At 44.2% G+C, this 17,229-nt stretch overlaps 1 protein-coding gene across 3 annotated transcripts in view; it reads left to right on the top strand.

Annotated features, from left to right (window-relative positions):
* rptor (regulatory associated protein of MTOR, complex 1) overlaps nucleotides 1–14,923 on the top strand; it is a 177,767-nt gene extending 162,844 nt beyond the window's left edge. For all 3 annotated transcript variants that reach the window (XM_047578359.1, XM_047578358.1, XM_047578356.1), the window contains 6 exons: nucleotides 6,673–6,779; nucleotides 8,347–8,474; nucleotides 11,134–11,220; nucleotides 11,301–11,417; nucleotides 11,548–11,677; nucleotides 12,603–14,923. In XM_047578359.1, coding sequence (XP_047434315.1) covers nucleotides 6,673–6,779; nucleotides 8,347–8,474; nucleotides 11,134–11,220; nucleotides 11,301–11,417; nucleotides 11,548–11,677; nucleotides 12,603–12,671 — 638 coding nt within the window. In that variant the 3' untranslated portion in view covers nucleotides 12,672–14,923. The remainder of the gene's footprint in view (nucleotides 1–6,672; nucleotides 6,780–8,346; nucleotides 8,475–11,133; nucleotides 11,221–11,300; nucleotides 11,418–11,547; nucleotides 11,678–12,602) is intronic.
* The last annotated feature ends 2,306 nt before the right edge of the window (nucleotides 14,924–17,229 follow it).

Genomic DNA, 17,229 nt, shown 5'->3' with positions numbered 1-17,229 from the left:
CAGTTGCTATGACTGTAAGTATCAGATTACAAAGAAGTAACGCTATTTAAATAAATGTGTGTTTGTGGATCCCCTTCACAACTCTGCAATCGCCCTCTGTGATCACGTCAGCTCCGTCCACGCCACTTTAACGCGTGCACAACAACACTCGCTTAACTTTTTTTTTTGCCGAGGTAAGACCGAGCTCAAACTGCCACCGTCCCCATTACTCATTACTCACCTCAGATGGCTCCCTTCACGTACGAGACGCTAATTTAAGACGGTCCCCCCCCCCGGGAGGTGTCGCTTCCTCATTGGAAGTGTGTCAGTGCTGTGTGATTTTAGTAGCGTGCGGTAAAGCCGCCCGGTCGGTCTCTCTGGAGGGATCGGCCTCTTAAACTCGAGGGGAAACCGGAGAAATTACGCCGCTTTCTTTCTCCGCAGACCCGCAGCTGCTGTCGCTGCGTTAGCATGCAAAGGCTGTCGCTGGAGGCGGAGGGGGGAAGGTGGTCTCTAGGTGAAAATGGGCGAATACTTCAGAGGCGAGGTTAGAGGTAGGGTCAAAATAGTTAGATAAATAGTGGGGGGGTCCACTGGAAATATAAAGGGGGAGAAAGGAATGATAGGAAAGTTGGAGATAATACTGAAAGAAGGTCTTGTTTATGTAAAAGTGGAGGAAAGAGTCCACAAACATGGAGTTCCTCGTCAGCATTTGTTCAAATAGACTTCACGTCTGTGCAGATTAGACTGAGAGCCAATAATTAAACGTTTCACAGTGTTACATCCTCATCGTTAACCTCTGTCCCTGCTTTCCTAGTACAGCTATTAAGATTAGAGGTTTTCCTCCTTCGTGTGTCCCTCTTCTTTTGGCCGCATGAGTAAAAGTAGGACACTTCTCTCTCCCTCTTTGGCTTCAGGGAGGCAGATGCTGTGTCCTGCTCTACATTTAGTCTCACTGCCTGGCGCCTTGTTAAGTGCTCTGGAAACTCGCTAAATCCACAACCCGGGAGTCAGCGGGAGACGGAGGGAAATATTCAATAAGCAGCCTTGTTCCTGTGTCTGCAGTCTTCGCTGTGCTGCGGGTCGCCAACCTCCTTCAAATCTCAAGTCATGTGTGTGTGTGTGTTTCGAGCAAAAACTTTGACCTTGTTGTCACACAACAGATAAAAACTTTCCAGCGCTCCTCCAAAACTTCTTGCTGTCGCTCCCATCCCAAGTTTCTGTTCTGTATTAATGACTTGGATGTTTTTGAGGAATCCGACATCATCTGATTGGTTGACTAGCAAAGGTGATGCATAGGATCACATGCTGGTGGTTGTATCATCTCTAAACCGATGGAATATCTGCTCCGAGAAGTGCTTTGTGCGGTGCGTCATGAATCTGTTTTTGTGGACGAAATGAAAGAAATACATCCTCGCTCTCGGTTCAGGTTCAGGACTGAGATCAGGGCGTAACAGCTGGATCAGGTCCGACTCTTCCATCGCCCCCCTGTTAGTGTGTTTTTATGGATTTCTCACGGTCGCCCTGTTCGGCGCGTTAGTCGGGGGAGCTCTCTTGTTCTGAATTATTTAAATTGAGTAATCAGCGTTAGCCTCCTGTCCGGAGTCATCAGGTCAGCGAGTGCTAATGTCAAGTCGATTATGCCTCATTTCACGAGGTCTTCGTCATCCGGGCGGGGGCCGCAGCTTTTAACCTCCCCGGATCCCAGACCCTGGTCTCAGAAGGTTAAACAAATGCCACGGCTCGGAAGTCTCCCCGTCCGTCAAAGCGCGCTCCCGTAAGATGAGATGTTAAAGTAAGTTCTCAATAATTCCAGAGAAAGGTTTATTACCGGAGCCCTCGAGGATCGTTTTCAAAGCAGACGGGAAACTGCTGAGGGAAGGAAGCACCGGGAAAGGCCCAGGCACAGGTTTAATTAGCAGAGAGGAGGTTGGGATGGCTCAGGGAATCGCTGGAGATAATGGTGCAGTCAAGGATGCAGAGAGAGAAGTCCTCACCAAAGACGTTTTACACGAAGGAATAGACCACATGTTAGGGATTGAGCGGTGGCGATGGACCACAACTCAGCCAGCTGTTAGTGGTTTTAAGACCAGGTTAAGAGTCAGAAGGCAAGATAATCACTGGTTTTGACATCATTGTCGGACAGAACGTTTGATCTCGAGCAGAGATGACAAAATAGTTCCGCATCGGAACGATCCACAGCTCCACGTTTGTACGGTGGTCAGATTTACAGCGGTAGAAAGCATCCCCCCCCCCCTCACTCCTCTGCTCCGAATATTCCCTTCTCACAGCTCAATTCTCCATGTCCGTATTGATTTCCGTGTGGGCAAGTAAGACCAGCTCTGGCTCACAAAGGTCCCCTCAGAAGTAGATTTCCTCCCGTTTTTAACAGCTGAGAGCTGTCTGTGCCAGAGGAGGAGTGGGTTTAAAGTTTGCAGATCTGGTCTGTTCTGAACCCTGAACTTGGTTAAAATTTTTCTGATTGAAGTCGGGAAGGACGTAGTCGCCTGAAGGGAGGAGATTATGAGGGAGTGATCTGGCAAATGAGAAAGGGGTTAGAGAAGTTTGCACCTGGAAGGAGACGCAGAGAGGTCGATGGAAGTGCTAATGACGGAGAAATGAGATGGATTTATCAACCGGGCGAGTTGTGCACCAGAACTCTGAATGCCTTCGACGTATTTTGTGTCAACTTTGGGATAGAGGCTCATTGTCTAATCAGGAGCGTGTAGGTTCAGATGCTGGTAGGTCCTGGCCTGATGTAGCCAGTTCATGTCAGAATATGAGTCAGGTTAGATGGTCCTACAGCCAATCAGAGCAACGAAGTACATGACTTTAAGCCATTAAGGCCTTGATTGCTGTTAATTTAAAGTTATTGCACTGTCAATAACAAATTCAACCCTCAACCCAGCACCACTCAAATGACCGAATCGCTGTTCTTCACCAAATAAAGGCTGGACAGACCGTGGACACTGTAGTTTTGTTTTGAAAAGTGTTTTAATTTATCGGTTCAGGTGCATCAGAAGCTCAGTCTTCCACCATCAACAAGTCCCAGAGTAAAGAGCTGTGAAACATGTGGGCCTGTCTAACGCGGGGAGGGAACATTGACGGTTTCGCTGGAAACCGAATCCATTCGTTGTTGTGATGGACGCCACAACGCAGAGACAGATGTGCGACAGCAGCGTCTGCTTAGAGTTGTCGCTCACACACAGTGTAATAAATCCCCACGTGTTTCCTCATCATGCAGCACGCAGGGAGAGATGAGGATGATTAAAGAAAGATGAGACTGCATCTAAATCTTAAGCAAAGCTTGGTGATGTGTTGGCTCTCTATTTTTTTATTATTTTTTTTAACAGGAAATACGTGCTCACACTTTAATGAGTGGGGGAATCTTCCGTCCTCCTCCCTCCTCTCATTGTAACCCAGATTTCCTCATTGCCAGGCTGCCGGCTTCAAAGGGAATGCCTCTTCCCTTCTCACAGCTTCTGAAATGAGCGACTGCGAACGCGGCGCCGACTGAGCGCGGGCTTGTGAAGTGGTTTTCCCCCGGATCCCCGAATGTGCCCACGCGACTCCTGGCGTGACGCCTCAGCAGGCAGAGTGACGTCACGGTGGCACACGGGCCTGAGATTTCACAGTCGTGTAATTCAGTAGATGAGAATAAGCTTGGTTGTGACAGAGGAGACGGAGATGAGTAGTGGGAAAAGGACGCACGTGTTCACTCTTGTCACCGAGGCCATAGAGGAGGAGGTTCATACCTTTCTCCACGTACGTGAAAAGAGCAAATGAAGCGTGAAAAGCTGCGTTTTGGAAAAGATGCGGTGACAAAGGTCGGCGAGCTGGAGAATGGCTATTGATCGCGAAAGACACGAGGAGGAAGTGACTCAGAGATAACGGGAGGAGGGACAGGATGAGACGGAGCGTGATGAGTTTCAAGTGCACAGAAAAGGATGCTGCTTCTGAGGCGTCCGTGTTAAAAGCTTTCTAGAGAGAGAGGGATGCAGAGTGTTCTAATGGAGTTCCTACCTGTCCCATTATTCCTTCTCCGTTCTCGTGCAGCCGTCCATTATCAGAAGAGCGTCCAGCCTCGTCGCGGTTTAAAGGCTTCTGATGAAACGTGGTCCTCGATCTGCTGCTGCTGCTGCTGATCGGCCACGTCCGCGTATTGTTTTTTTAAATGTACTTTTTCGTTTCCTGTCATGTCTCTGGAGTCGGCGCTCCGCTGAGGCCAAAAACGCCCCTGAAAGGAAGAAGATCACGTGGTTAAAGACTGAGCGATAATTACGATGCAAGTCAAGAACAAAGACGTTTCATTATTTGCTCACACCTGCAGCTGTTTGTTTGCACAGATCCCCTGCGAGGATGTTTGTGCGCCGCCCGAAAACGTGCGTGACTGCTTCGTATTAAGGCTGTGACAGTACATTTATTCCCTTTGGTATGAGACTCGTGCCTCGTTACGCGCCGTGATCCAATCAGTCAATCTGTTTACGTCCGTCCCCGCGCTGGCGGAGTGAAAACGAGCGTTTCCACCTGGAGCGTTTTGGCGTTTTAGTCGTCCGGTAGCGGATTTATCCCTTGTAGCCGGCGGACACTGTGCGGGTTTTATTAAACGTTTACAACGTGTTCACTCACGTTAAAGTTCGGAGCTGACCTTCCTGCAGCCAGGAGCTGTGACTCCTCCGTCCACACTGGACGTGAGCAGCCACACTGCGATCCAGTGGAGGTCCCAATCAGGAGGGTGTGTCCTCGGTCTTAACAAAGAAAAGAAAAAAAAAGACTTTGTTATTGCATAATTATTAACATCTAGAGTAAAAATGTATGAACAGTGGGACAGTTTGGAGGTTTGTACCATATTTGCCAAAATCTAAAGCTGAAATTCCCTAATTAACATGTTTTTAATTACTTCTTTTTATTACTACTAACACCAAACGTGACGAGTCTGTACAGATTTGTTAAAGATTCAAACCAAAAAAGACCAGGTTGTGTTTATTAGCTTCTCATTTTCATTATGTCGCATGGATACTTTACCGCATTTAACTCTCCACGAGTCCAAGGAAGACTGTGAAATGTTTCACTGTAGCCATTTCACTGGACATCGAGTCATAAATTGTTTGTGCAGAAAGTTGGGGAGAATTTGTTTTGCCTGTAACAAACAGAGACGTAATGAATTATACAAACTGGTTTTGTAGGGAAAGAAAAAAAAAAACGTTTCTGGCACAACTTCACCTATGAGCATTTTTTAATAAAGTAAAAGAAAAGTTTGTTATATACGTGCAAACATACATATTAGCTAATACCTCCAACATAGGCCTGAGTGTATGTGGCTCCACATCAACCAATCACACTGTATAAATACGCAGCGCCACTTAAAACAGTTTGCGCCACTTAAAACAGTTTGCACCCCGAGAATTTTCTACATTTCTGCATAAAAATGACCGAAAACATCAGCAGATTTTCACACAAGTCCTCGACGTAGACAAGGAGAACCTGATCACACTAATGAAACTTACATATCATGCTCTGATATTTGTTTATTCAGGAAAATTAGCTCGTATTACTTACGTATTACAAAAAAGGAACTTCCTGAGGATGCCAGAAGAATAGTTATATCACGGGCAGGAAAATGTCACAAAACCATCCTGAGAAAGCTCCTTTGTCGGCGCCATCACACACAACACCGTGTTGTGAAGATCAGACTGTGACGAATTTATTTCAACACCACGGAGAACTGAGCGACACGCTAAACCATGCAAACACTTTGGCCTCAAATTAACCTGTAAAGTACAAATGATTAAATGTCTTCAATAGATAAATACTCAAGTGTAATACTTCTCTTTCATTGGTGTAATCGGGTTCTCTGCTGATGTTCTGAGACGTCTCTATGCAGCAGTATAGAAATACTTTTGAGCATTTCTCTGCATCTCTGCAGCACGCAGCCAGGAACGGTTTCAAATCCTGCCCTCGTTCTCGCTTCGACGCCGCGAGCGTTTCGTTCCACCGAGCTCGCCGCAGGGCCGCGGTGCGAGAGGCCTTCACCGGGCGTCACCGAGCCAGCGGGTCGGGCGTAGCGAGCGTAGCTGCTCGCTTGGTTTCCCGCTGTGACTGCCAACATGCGAACGGTCTCCCGCTCCTTCCCTCCCCGCCCTCTCGCTCGAGTGCCACTTGACGGGGCTCCGTTCCAGGGTCGTCTCCCAGCGGTCGTCTCGGTGGGAAGGATGAGACGCGCTAAACCACGCTTCAGTCTGCTCCGAGTCGACGTTTACACGCTTCAGAAACATTTATCAAAAGCTTGGTAACGAGAGCTGACATAAATCATAATATAATACACTGACAAACAAAATGATTCTTCCCCCCCCCACTGTTATCCCTGCGTAAGTCTTTATGGTTCGTTCAGTCCTCTGTTGTGTCTTCTGATGCACAAAGCTGCTGCTCTAATATTTCATTTGACTTGTTACACGTGGCAGCCAGAGCCCTGTGAAACCTCTGTCTGTATTTGTGTGAGACTGCTCCTTTTAAATGAAATTACCTGTTCATTTGCACTTTACATGTTTTCTGAAATTATTTTCCAGTAATTTAATATGTCGCTGAAAAAAAAATCCACCTTCTGTTAACGCAATAAATGGATAAATAGACCAGATGTGTTTTATGGATTGTGCGCGTGTCCACGTTTGACCGTGGTGTCGTCCTGTGTTGTAGGAGCTGGCATGGTCGTGGACTGGGAGCAGGAGACCGGGCTCCTCATGACGTCCGGGGACGTCCGAGTCATCAGGATCTGGGACACCGACCGGGAGATGAAGGTCCAGGTACGCTGTGCGCCGCTCCGCATGTCATGGCGAACCTCTTACCTCGTGATGAATCAGTCGGAGCAGATGAGCCAAGTTAAATGAATTAAAAGCTGAAGCTTCACAGATGGAGAATGAGTTGGCTTCTACCTTCTTTGTAGTGTCTGCGTCCTTCTTTTTTTTATCCTTGGGGTCAGTTTCATCTTAGGAATTTAAACCTGACCAGCGTGTTTCAGGACGTTTGGAGCCTCCTTAGCGTCCTAGCCTTCCAGATAATTGTAAATCTAAATACTGTATGTACATACTGTTTGCGGCAACCATAGACTGCAAAAAGAGTAAAAAGATGCACCTGAGAAGTGAAGCCAAGGCAAGTAGAGCTCCCCCTGTTGACGGGCTGCAGTATAGGTCATAAGCTCCACCCCCTCTATGTTAATGGAAAGGACTAAAACACTAAAATACACGTCAAACACATTCTTTCGAGGATTTTTTCTGTCAGTTTAAGTAGTTAATATAATTTTGATGCACGTTAAAGTGTCAATTTTTTTCTGCTAAGTTTTGTTTTAGTCGACGCTATTGAAACAGGATGTGAGATTATGGCCACTCCTAGGAGCAGGCGAGCAACGTTCATATTTATATACAGTCTATGTTGCCAGCTGGTCTTTGTTGCCAGACACAGACTAAATGATGTCACAGTCAGCCTCAGTTTGGTGCGTCTGTACCTTAATGCTGACTTATTTTAATTTGTTAAAGCCCGGTCATCACTAGAAACTCTGGGTACGTTGGTCTACCGGTCAACGCGGAAGATGACGCAGCAACATAAACGTAGCTGAATCTAAGTTTAAGATTAACAGAACTTCTTTTAATTTCACCTAAAATTCTAGTCCTGTGTGTAACGAGCGTTAGCACGTTTACAGTCAATGTGTGGTCCAGTTAAAAGCTACACTCGCGACTCAGAATCGCTGTAGTGAAGCTAAGCTAGTTGTGCTAAAGAGGTTTGCCTGAATGTCAATCATTAAAGATTCGCTACTATCAGTCTGGGACCAGGATCGTCTTCAAAATAAAAAAGTCTGTTTTTGAGTCTCACTTGACAAGAGACTTGTGACTGTCAGCATCAGTGAAGCAAGCTATTCCCTAAACTGTATTCTAATCCTCGGTAATGTCTCGGATTTCTCTGTTGGAGCAGAAAACATGGAAACAACCCTGTTAGCAAGATTCCTATTAAAAGTTAATGTGTAGCACCGAGCTGCTGCTGCTGCTGCTCCTGTCTGTCTGTTATGGTAAACTAATGGAAATTTGAGGCAGAGCTGCACCATTAATGTGGGTTCTTCTTTTTTTTTTTTTTTTTTGCGCACGTCTAATGGCTCCTCATTGTGCTAATCATTGTCATGATGGATGGACCTAATACAAGTACAAATGGCCCAGCTTTGCCTATGGCTGCGTATTGATGCTTGGTCCGGCGCCAAATCAGCAAAGCGCATGATTGATGATTTCAGAGGAGGTTTAATGTGAAATGAGCGTTACCTTTACAAACATTTACAGGGGGGTTTTATGTGTGTGTGTGTTTGTTTATATTTTTTTTGTGTACCAGGACATCCCAACCGGAGCAGATAGCTGTGTCACCAGCCTGTCCTGCGACTCCCAGCGTTCCCTCATCGTCGCCGGTCTGGGCGACGGATCCGTCCGCGTGTTCGACCGGAGGATGGGTCCCAACGAATGGTACGACACATCCTCCACCCCCGTCAAATTCATTTATGAGTGTTTCATTCGGTTTTAACCGTCTCACCTTTACCTAAACACACACAGCAGCTTCTGTGGACATTAACTCCTACAGAGTCCTACATTATTTACATCTCTGATCTATATTTATTATATATATGTAGCCTGCTGTAAATCTCCCTCCGGGTTTACCTCCTTATTTAATGGACCCTGGTGACACTGAATTCCCCTCAGCTGGTTAAACATTATTTTAATTTCACTCCCTAAGGTGAAAACAAAGCAGTTAAAGCATGAAGTGGTCTATAAATCTTTAAATAAAGCTAAAGTAATAGTTCCCCTCAAGCGTGGAGTTGCATCTCTCAGCCAGAAAGATACAGGTCATGTAGGATGGTGGGTTTAAAGAAATGTTTGACGTGCAGAGTAGTGGTTTTGGTTTTGACTTTGGCCTGCAGCTTATTTCTGTGCAGTGTTTGTGTCTCTCCTGCTTCTTGTTCTGGGCGTAAAGTTGACCAGGTGGACGTTTTTCACATATCATAGATGAAGGGATGTTTCGGGTAGAGGTCAGCTCCTCAAACACGGTCACCTCAAACGTTAAATCAGTTAAATCCAGTTGGTCGTTGGTGTTTTCTTTCTGTCCTGAGCCCATGCTGCCACCTAGTGGTTACTTACCCACACTACACGTGAACAGCTTCACTATTGTGCACTGCTGTTTTCTGCACTGGAGCTATTTTTTTTTTAAGTAGGACTCAGCTTCACAAGGCTGGCACTTAACTAAACCTTGAAATAGTCTTTCTCATTAAATCATGGAGACTGAAGGTTTCTAAACGGAGCAAGCTGGATCAGTTGAAGACACATGAATATAAATACATACATTTCAAACCTCACATAACATCCGTCCAGGGGAATCGGTTCACATTAAGATACATGTGTGGACACAGGCAGGACAGACTTGACTGGACTGGTCTCAGATAACATTTGGAGTTGGTCTGGGAGTCATTTGACTGCATTTCTTTGGTAATATGAAGACACAGTGAGTCGCGTTAGAGGCCTCCTACTCAACAGGGGTGTTTTGTCACTTTCATTCATTAAAAAAAAAAAGTTCACCGGGGAAATAAGAAAGTACCATAAGTGATGCGTCTTCACTAGTAGAGAGAGAGCTTTTAAAATATTGTGTAGCTGTTAACTGACTAAATAATAAATTAATTAAATTATCAGATACAAGTACACAGTGTGTTATTCTGTTGTTAAACAGCAATTCATTCAGGTCTCAAAAAAAACTAAGATCAGGGCAGAGATGGGTAAATAAAATAAGTAATAACTTATATAAAGAGGCTTCACGGCTTCAGTTTCAAATCACGTCCCCAAATCGTGACGCACACATGCAGCAAACAGCTGTTCATGGCTCTGATACAACAGTAGGTGGAGATCCACTAGATGTTTAAATATTCTACTGCCTGTAAATGATGTATGTGTTTTTTTTTTTGGATACAGATTAAAAACTGAGATAACTTGAGGTTTTTAATCCGATTTATATTTAAAAACAAAATAAAATACCCTCTTGTCCGTAGGTCGTGTGTTGAATAGAAAGTAGATGGTTAAAAATAAAGAGCTTTTTCTTAACTGGATCGATCAGCCTGGTTCAGGAGTTCAGGACGAGGACGAGGTCCAGTCACAGAATGATGCCCAAATACAAAGACTGACACACAACCACAACAAACTGATGATGCCTCAAACCACTGATTGATCCGTATAAATTACACTGGTCAAGATGTGGTGGGACACGAGAAGCAGCTTTGAAATGATTGTATTAGAGTCAGTATTCAAACAGAACTGTGCCTACGATCCCTCCAGTACATTCTGTGAATCAGACTAAATCTGGTCATTTAATCCGTTTCTTTTTGTGTTATTGATTCATCTGTTTATGAATATGTAATTTTATTATCTAGGACAGGGGTCTTCAACAGGTTTTCAGGCCAAGGACCCAAACTGATGAAGTAGGGACCCGAACCTACTATATGTGGTGATAACCTAGTGCCTTTTATTTATTTTATTTATTTATTTAAAATCCAATAAAAAAAAAAAACAATGATAAATCACAATAAGATAAAAAAAGAGTAATAACACATATAAAAATTTAGAAATATACATTATTATTATTATCATTTTGCATTAAATATTAATACTATCTGTGGACCCTCTAGGGGTCACGGACCCCCTGTAGAAGACCTATGATCTAGGAGGTCATAGGTGAAGTATTTGGTTGATTAGACATTTTTTATGTGTATATATATATATATATATATATATATATAGATATATTTATTTATTTTTATTTATTTATTTTTTTTTTTTTTAATTATCACAAATTTAAATTTCTTTAAATACACATTAACATAGGTCAATCTAAGCCTCCTGTACACATTAGGACCCACCCCTTTTACAGCTTAATATTTAATGGAAATGATAATAATAATAATGTATATTTATAAATAGCACTAGGCTTGGTTTAATATAAAACACATATAATAGATAGGGGGTCCCTACTTAATCTCTCTATCAGTTTGGGGTCCTTTCCCTGAAAAACATTGAAGACCCCTGATCTAGAAGAACAACAGAAAGTTAGAAGGTGCATTAGTTGATATTCGCTCTGTTTGTGCAGTCGTGTGATGACCTACAGGGAACACGGAGCCTGGGTGGTCAAAGCTCATCTCCAGAAGGAGACAGACGGTCACATCATCAGTGTCAGGTACGTTTCTGATTCACATACGGTGACCGTGGCTGTTCTTCTTCTTCTTCCCTGTACTGACTCCGATGCTCTTCCATCAGTGTAAACGGAGACGTTCGGTTTTTTGAACCCCGGACGCCGGACTCCATCAATGTTCTGCAGACGGTAAAAGGACTAACGGCCTTGGACATCCACCCGCAGGCCAACCTGTTCGCATGGTGAGTTGGTGTGTCCAGCGTCCAGGAAACTCAACAAGAAACTTCAGAGCGTTTTTTCCTCAAATGTGGCTGGATTATATACCCGAGAACCTTTCATTCAACTGACTCCTGTCTTTCTTTGTTTCTCCAGTGGATCAATGAATCAGTTCATAGCTGTGTACAATGCTAACGGCGACGTGATCAGCAACATAAAGTACTACGACGGCTTCATGGGACAGAGGATTGGCGCCATCAGCTGTTTAGCCTTCCATCCTTACTGGGTAAAACACGAGTGATGACCATGGCCATAATTACTAAACAATATTAGTCTCTGAAATGTAGTGAAACAAGAAAACATCACAAAGAAAATTAATATATAAAATCATAATCTTTTTATACTAAGCTCGCGAAGCATCAAAGTAGCCTCAAGACTTTCAGATAATCCTCACTGCACACGACCAGACAAACTAAGAGACAACTTAAACATGTAAAATTATTATTTTTGTGTGAAATAACCTAATTACTGTGTATCATTACACCTTGATTTATGACATAACACGATGCAGAATTACAGTATTACGTCATTGTGCAGACTCCGATGGGAATGCTTTGTCCATATTTATGTACAGTCTATGTAACCCATATACAGCACATCTTTGCTGGAGCTTAATCAGTTCTTCAGCAGAGTGACTCCAGACCAATTTCACACCATGAAAGTTTTGTGACTGGTAAACGTTCGTGCTGTTTCCAAGCTACCAAAATGCATTTTAGCCAGACAAGAACAGAAAGTTCCCCCTGCAGACCGTCGACTCGGACATCTTCATATCTGCAGTTATTACAGTTCAAGTGACTGTTGATCAATATTTATTAGCCTCTCAGTTCCAGTCTGAATGCTAATAACTGAGAAAATGTTCTGTCCTCATTCATGTTGCAGAAACATTAGGGCACAATGCACATGTGGTTAGCATTAGCCTTAGCTTATACAAAAAAACAAAGGCAATTTAGTTTCATCCAAGTAGCTTCTTCAAAGAGGCTGATTTGGAAGTGACTAACTTCAGATAACGACCAGATATTTCCCTGTGACCGGAGGAGTCTTGTTTTGGTCCCTGTCCTCAGACACTAGCTGTGTTTCTGTTGCTGCTGTCAGCAGGTGTCTCGGTACCGTTCATCTAACCCTTCGTTCCTCTCTCTCCGTTCCCCCTCCAGCCCCACCTGGCGGTCGGCAGCAACGACTACTACATGTCCATCTATTCTGCAGAGAAGAGGCTCAGATAACACACCAGCATCCGTCGCCCTCCCCCCCTGCCCTCCGACACACTTCTGACCCCCCCGAGCCTCGAGCCCCGGGATGTAAATGACATTTACGTTGTACATATGCAATTACTACCCTGAATGTTCTAGTGATGGCTGCTGACAAAAAAACCCATGCTACGAACGAGTCCCTCTCTCTCCCCCATACGTATATATATTATTATTATTATTATTATTACTATCATTGTTTATTCATATTCTTATTATGAAGCTAATGATTGTAGACTTGGCTGTGCTGAGGAGTGTGCATATTTAAATAGCATATACAGAAGAAGAAGAAGAAGAAGAAGTTCTATTTTAAAGACGTGGTACCCACCCATCACTGGTGCTTCTCCTCACCGCGCAGCGAGCATCACTACCTGAACAAACTCAGCCCACGTGTGGCTAAAGAGAGAGGGGTCGACCGGAGGACTTCACACACCGAAACAAAAACAAAAAAAACCCCATTCACCGGAGCGGGAGACACTGAACCCCCTCCCCCCCTTTTACTCCCTCCGCTGGACCCGGTGTTCATTAATTCATTTTAACGGCCGTCTGCTCAGCCAAAGGACGCAGAAAAGCTCTGCAGCTTTTCCCGCTGAGACATTCGTGAGGACGGACCCGCACGTGTTATCGTGGCAGATGTGACGAGGGTTTGTTTTTGTGTGTGTGTGTGTGTGTGTGTGTTTGTGTTAAAAGTGGATTATAGCACAGACGTGCCCCATACAATGGGCCGTCACAGCCTTGGACTAAACTGATGCTCAAACAGGCACCTGCTCCCATACCAGGACTCTCCATCCTCGCCTCCCGGCCCCGGTGTGCCAAACATGATCGTAGTTCCCACGCAAGCCTCTTTGTTGTGGCTCAAAGGAGTTGTGTTTTTTGTTTTTGTTTTTTTGTTTTTTTTTTCTCTCGTTGTTGTTGATTCGTTAAGATGACACACACACTCTTATCAAGCAGCGTGAGCTCGATGGGTAAAAGCAAAGCACCCTGTTCCAACAGGAGACTGCAGTACGTGCCTACAAGCCCTGCAAAGCAATAAGACCGCTGACGGTCTGAGCTCGTCCCGGTTCAGACTTAAAAATAAAAAAAAAAGAAAAGAAAAGGAACGGTCATTACCCAGAAACCCAGAGCTGCAGCAATACAAACATAGCACTGGTGCGTTTTTACCCCCTCGTAAGTGACAAGATAGCAGTTAAGTCCAAACAAGCGATTTCAAAAGCCTTTTTAGACACATTTAGAAGCTGAGCCTGCTTGCATGTCCGACCACAGTCCTCCCTCCCTCCCAGTGTTTCTTTTTGAGTTTTTACTTTGCTTTTATTGTGTTCAGCAGTCCTGTGTCCGCTCCTCACTCTTGTCTCGCGTCCCGCACTTCGCTCAGGTATTTCATGAGCCGCCTCGACCAGAGCACGACGGCGAGAGAGGCGAGGTCCCTTTGTTGCCCGATAATTAGAGCAGAGCCTTTTTTTTTTTGTTGTGTTGTGCAGCATCACCACGGTCGTGCCTCTTTGCTCTTTCTGGGGCTGCAGCTTTGCCTTCTTTTGTTTTTTTTTTCTTCTTTTTTTAAACTAATGTTCTTCTGTTGTTTTAGTTTTATGTTTTTAATTCTCCCAGAGTTTAGTTTGCTTTGGTCTCACTTGTGTGGAGGGAATAAAAAAAAAAAAATTAATAATAATAATGATAAAGTAAGTGGGAACAGCCTTCTCCCACTTGGGCTCCACTTTTCATCTTTTCCCACCTTCACACCCCGACAGTTTTCTCCCCCCTTTTCTTTTCCCGCCGCGCCGCGCCCGCCTTCGCCTTCGCCTCGCATCAGACACCTCCGAGCTTTTTGCTTTTCCCCGCAGAAGGAGTCGACTGAGAGCGAACTGGGAAACGCACCACACGACACGCAGCAGTCCGTACAAATGAGCGCTGTCGCCACACACACACACACACACACACACACACACTGTCACCGAGCTCCTTATCCCCCCCCCCCCCCCCCCTCGGTGGTTTAGCAGGCCTCAACCGCCTCAGCTGAAACACATTTTGGCGTCGGGTCCTCGGCTCTGAACCACGTTCGACCTCTGAGAGTCCCTCTTAGAGTTTTAAGATTTTAGATGTGGAGAATGAGGCCGTTAAGGAAGGAAATACAATCAGGGTTTTGCCTCTGTGACAGTGGACTGCTTGGCCCCCGACTGTGGTTTTTAAAACAGGAGATGAAATCAATGAAATAAACCAAATACAGCACCGGATTCTGTGTCCATGTGTTTTTACGTCAGTAAATGTTCCTGCCGTGTACGAACTTCTGAAGCTGCTTTTGGAGCTTTAGCTCCTCGTAGAGTAGAATATATGTTTACGTCCAGTGGCGGCGGCTGCTGCTGCTGCTGGTGAAGTCTGGTGGGTGGGCGGGCTGACGAATGCATAATACTGATTAAATATTTAACACAGCAGCAAAAGAAACATCAGCACAGTTAACATCATTAACAGGTACACTGTACTTTTTTAGTGCTCTCAACCGGTCTGACTTCAGGACCCACCATCAGCTCTTAATGACAAAACACAAACGTAAGAAAACTTCTGAAGACAATAACTGAATTAACACTCAGTTTGTGTTTTCAAAATAAATGAAATAAAAACTACTGAGAAATGTATACGAAAAGTAAAATTAAAAACCTCAAAATATCTAGGTTTAGCTGAGAATCTGCACTTACTGAGTGTATGACAACCAACAGTGCACAATGGGGGGGGGGGGGGTTTGAACCCCAACCTCCTGTCTGACGTTTCCAGTGTCACTTTTACTGCATCCAGGTTTGCTTGTTTTTGCTCCTCCAAAAAACAGGAACAGAAAATGCAAAAAGTAAATTCTTGGCTACACTTGCCGTTAGCCGGTCCTTTCTTTCAAACCAAGAAACACGAAACTCGAGAAAAAAGATTTTGCCGTTTGTCCCTTTGAGGTATTTGCACATCGTTTGGCCGACGTGATCCCGTTATCTTAACTTCAAACTTTTCCTCCGAAGACACTGAGGTAAATGGATTAGAAATCAAATAAACTTCTGAACAACTTGTACCTCCTCCCACTTCTGACCGATGACCAGTGAAATGAAGGTTGACTGGATTCAGCTCGAATGATCAGTGAATGAGGACATCATTCACCCATCAGCCCCCCTGTCGACCACTTACAACAGGGGTGTCAAACATAAGGCCCGGGGGCCAAAACCGGCCCGGCAGAGGGTCCAATCTGGTCCGTGGGATGAATTTGCAAAAATTACACTGAAGATATTAGCTGAAAAATTTTGACGAAATAAGAAATTTCACAGTTGTTCATTACATGTAGCTGTACTTTTTCGCACTAAAACAAAGGGAAACATTTGGAGTTGTCTTTATTTACCAGGTAATAAGCTATTGGGTAACTGGCCCCGCCCCCTTGAGGTCAAATTGGGCTGTATGCGGCCCCTGAACTAAATTGAGTTTGACACCCCTGACTTACAAGAACGGGGGCATTGGGGCTGTAATATATCAGCTCATTTACAGATATTCTGTTTTTTTTTTTCTCGTGGCTTTTTGGTGCTTTGGTTTCACCAAAACTTAAAACAATCTGTTGTAAGTTATGTAAAAACTATTTTTCTCCTCTTGGTCATGATGTGTCTTAAGATCAAAGCTGAAACAAGGGGGAACCGGAGTTGTAGTCGGTGTCTTGAAGATGTTTCGTTTCAAGTGGCTTCTTCAGCTCTAAAAGACTTGTGCGGAGTTGACGGAGTTTATTAGGAACATCTGTGGTTTGTGACTCTTGAAAGTGACTTGACTAAAGTCTCTGTTAACATCTTGATACTCGGGTATAATTACAACAATCAATAATGACACGTTAAGGAACAGAAACTCTCCAGACTCGAGGCTGAAAGACTTGTTGTAAGTAGCTGATGAGTTGTGTCTCAGTCCACCTGTTCACACAAGGATTATTTGGTTTCCTTCACCCTCCTTTCAAACCATTTGTCTTCTCCTGTTAAACTGTGAGTGTTGTTGTTTTGCTCTTGCCCTTCAGGCGAACGTGGACCAGCCGGTCCTGACCCGAAGCTGTACAGACTCACTCCGTTTAAATTAGAAATCAAATATTAATGGATAAAACCAGACAAATAGGATTTTTATCGGACAATAAATCCAGTTATTATGGGAAACTTAAACTCGTAGTCTTCTTGTGTTCGGTGTGTTTTGTGTACACTAAAAAGTAATATGAATAATTAAAAGTCATACTAAATATAGCGCTGTCACACACAGACCGTGTGGCAGGGAGCATTGTCCTACTGAAAATAAACCGCTGCCATCAGGGAATAATGAGTTTCACTTTGTACAGAAAAAGAAAAATATCTGGACAACCAGTCAGAGTTACAACAACCTGGTTGCTATGGCAACATAATGTTGAGGCACCCAGTAAGGGTGTGTTAGCATGTGTTAGCATCCATCTGTTAGCATTTATATGTTAGCGTTGTCATCCACCTGTTAGCATTCATCTATTAGTATCCATGTTAGCATATGTGTTAGCCTCCAGGTTAGCATTCGTCTG

This window comes from Mugil cephalus, chromosome 2 (assembly GCF_022458985.1).
Source record: "Mugil cephalus isolate CIBA_MC_2020 chromosome 2, CIBA_Mcephalus_1.1, whole genome shotgun sequence".
NCBI lineage: Eukaryota > Metazoa > Chordata > Actinopteri > Mugiliformes > Mugilidae > Mugil > Mugil cephalus.
Note: the sequence above shows the minus strand (reverse complement) of the source record. Positions and strands in the feature narration are given on the sequence as shown.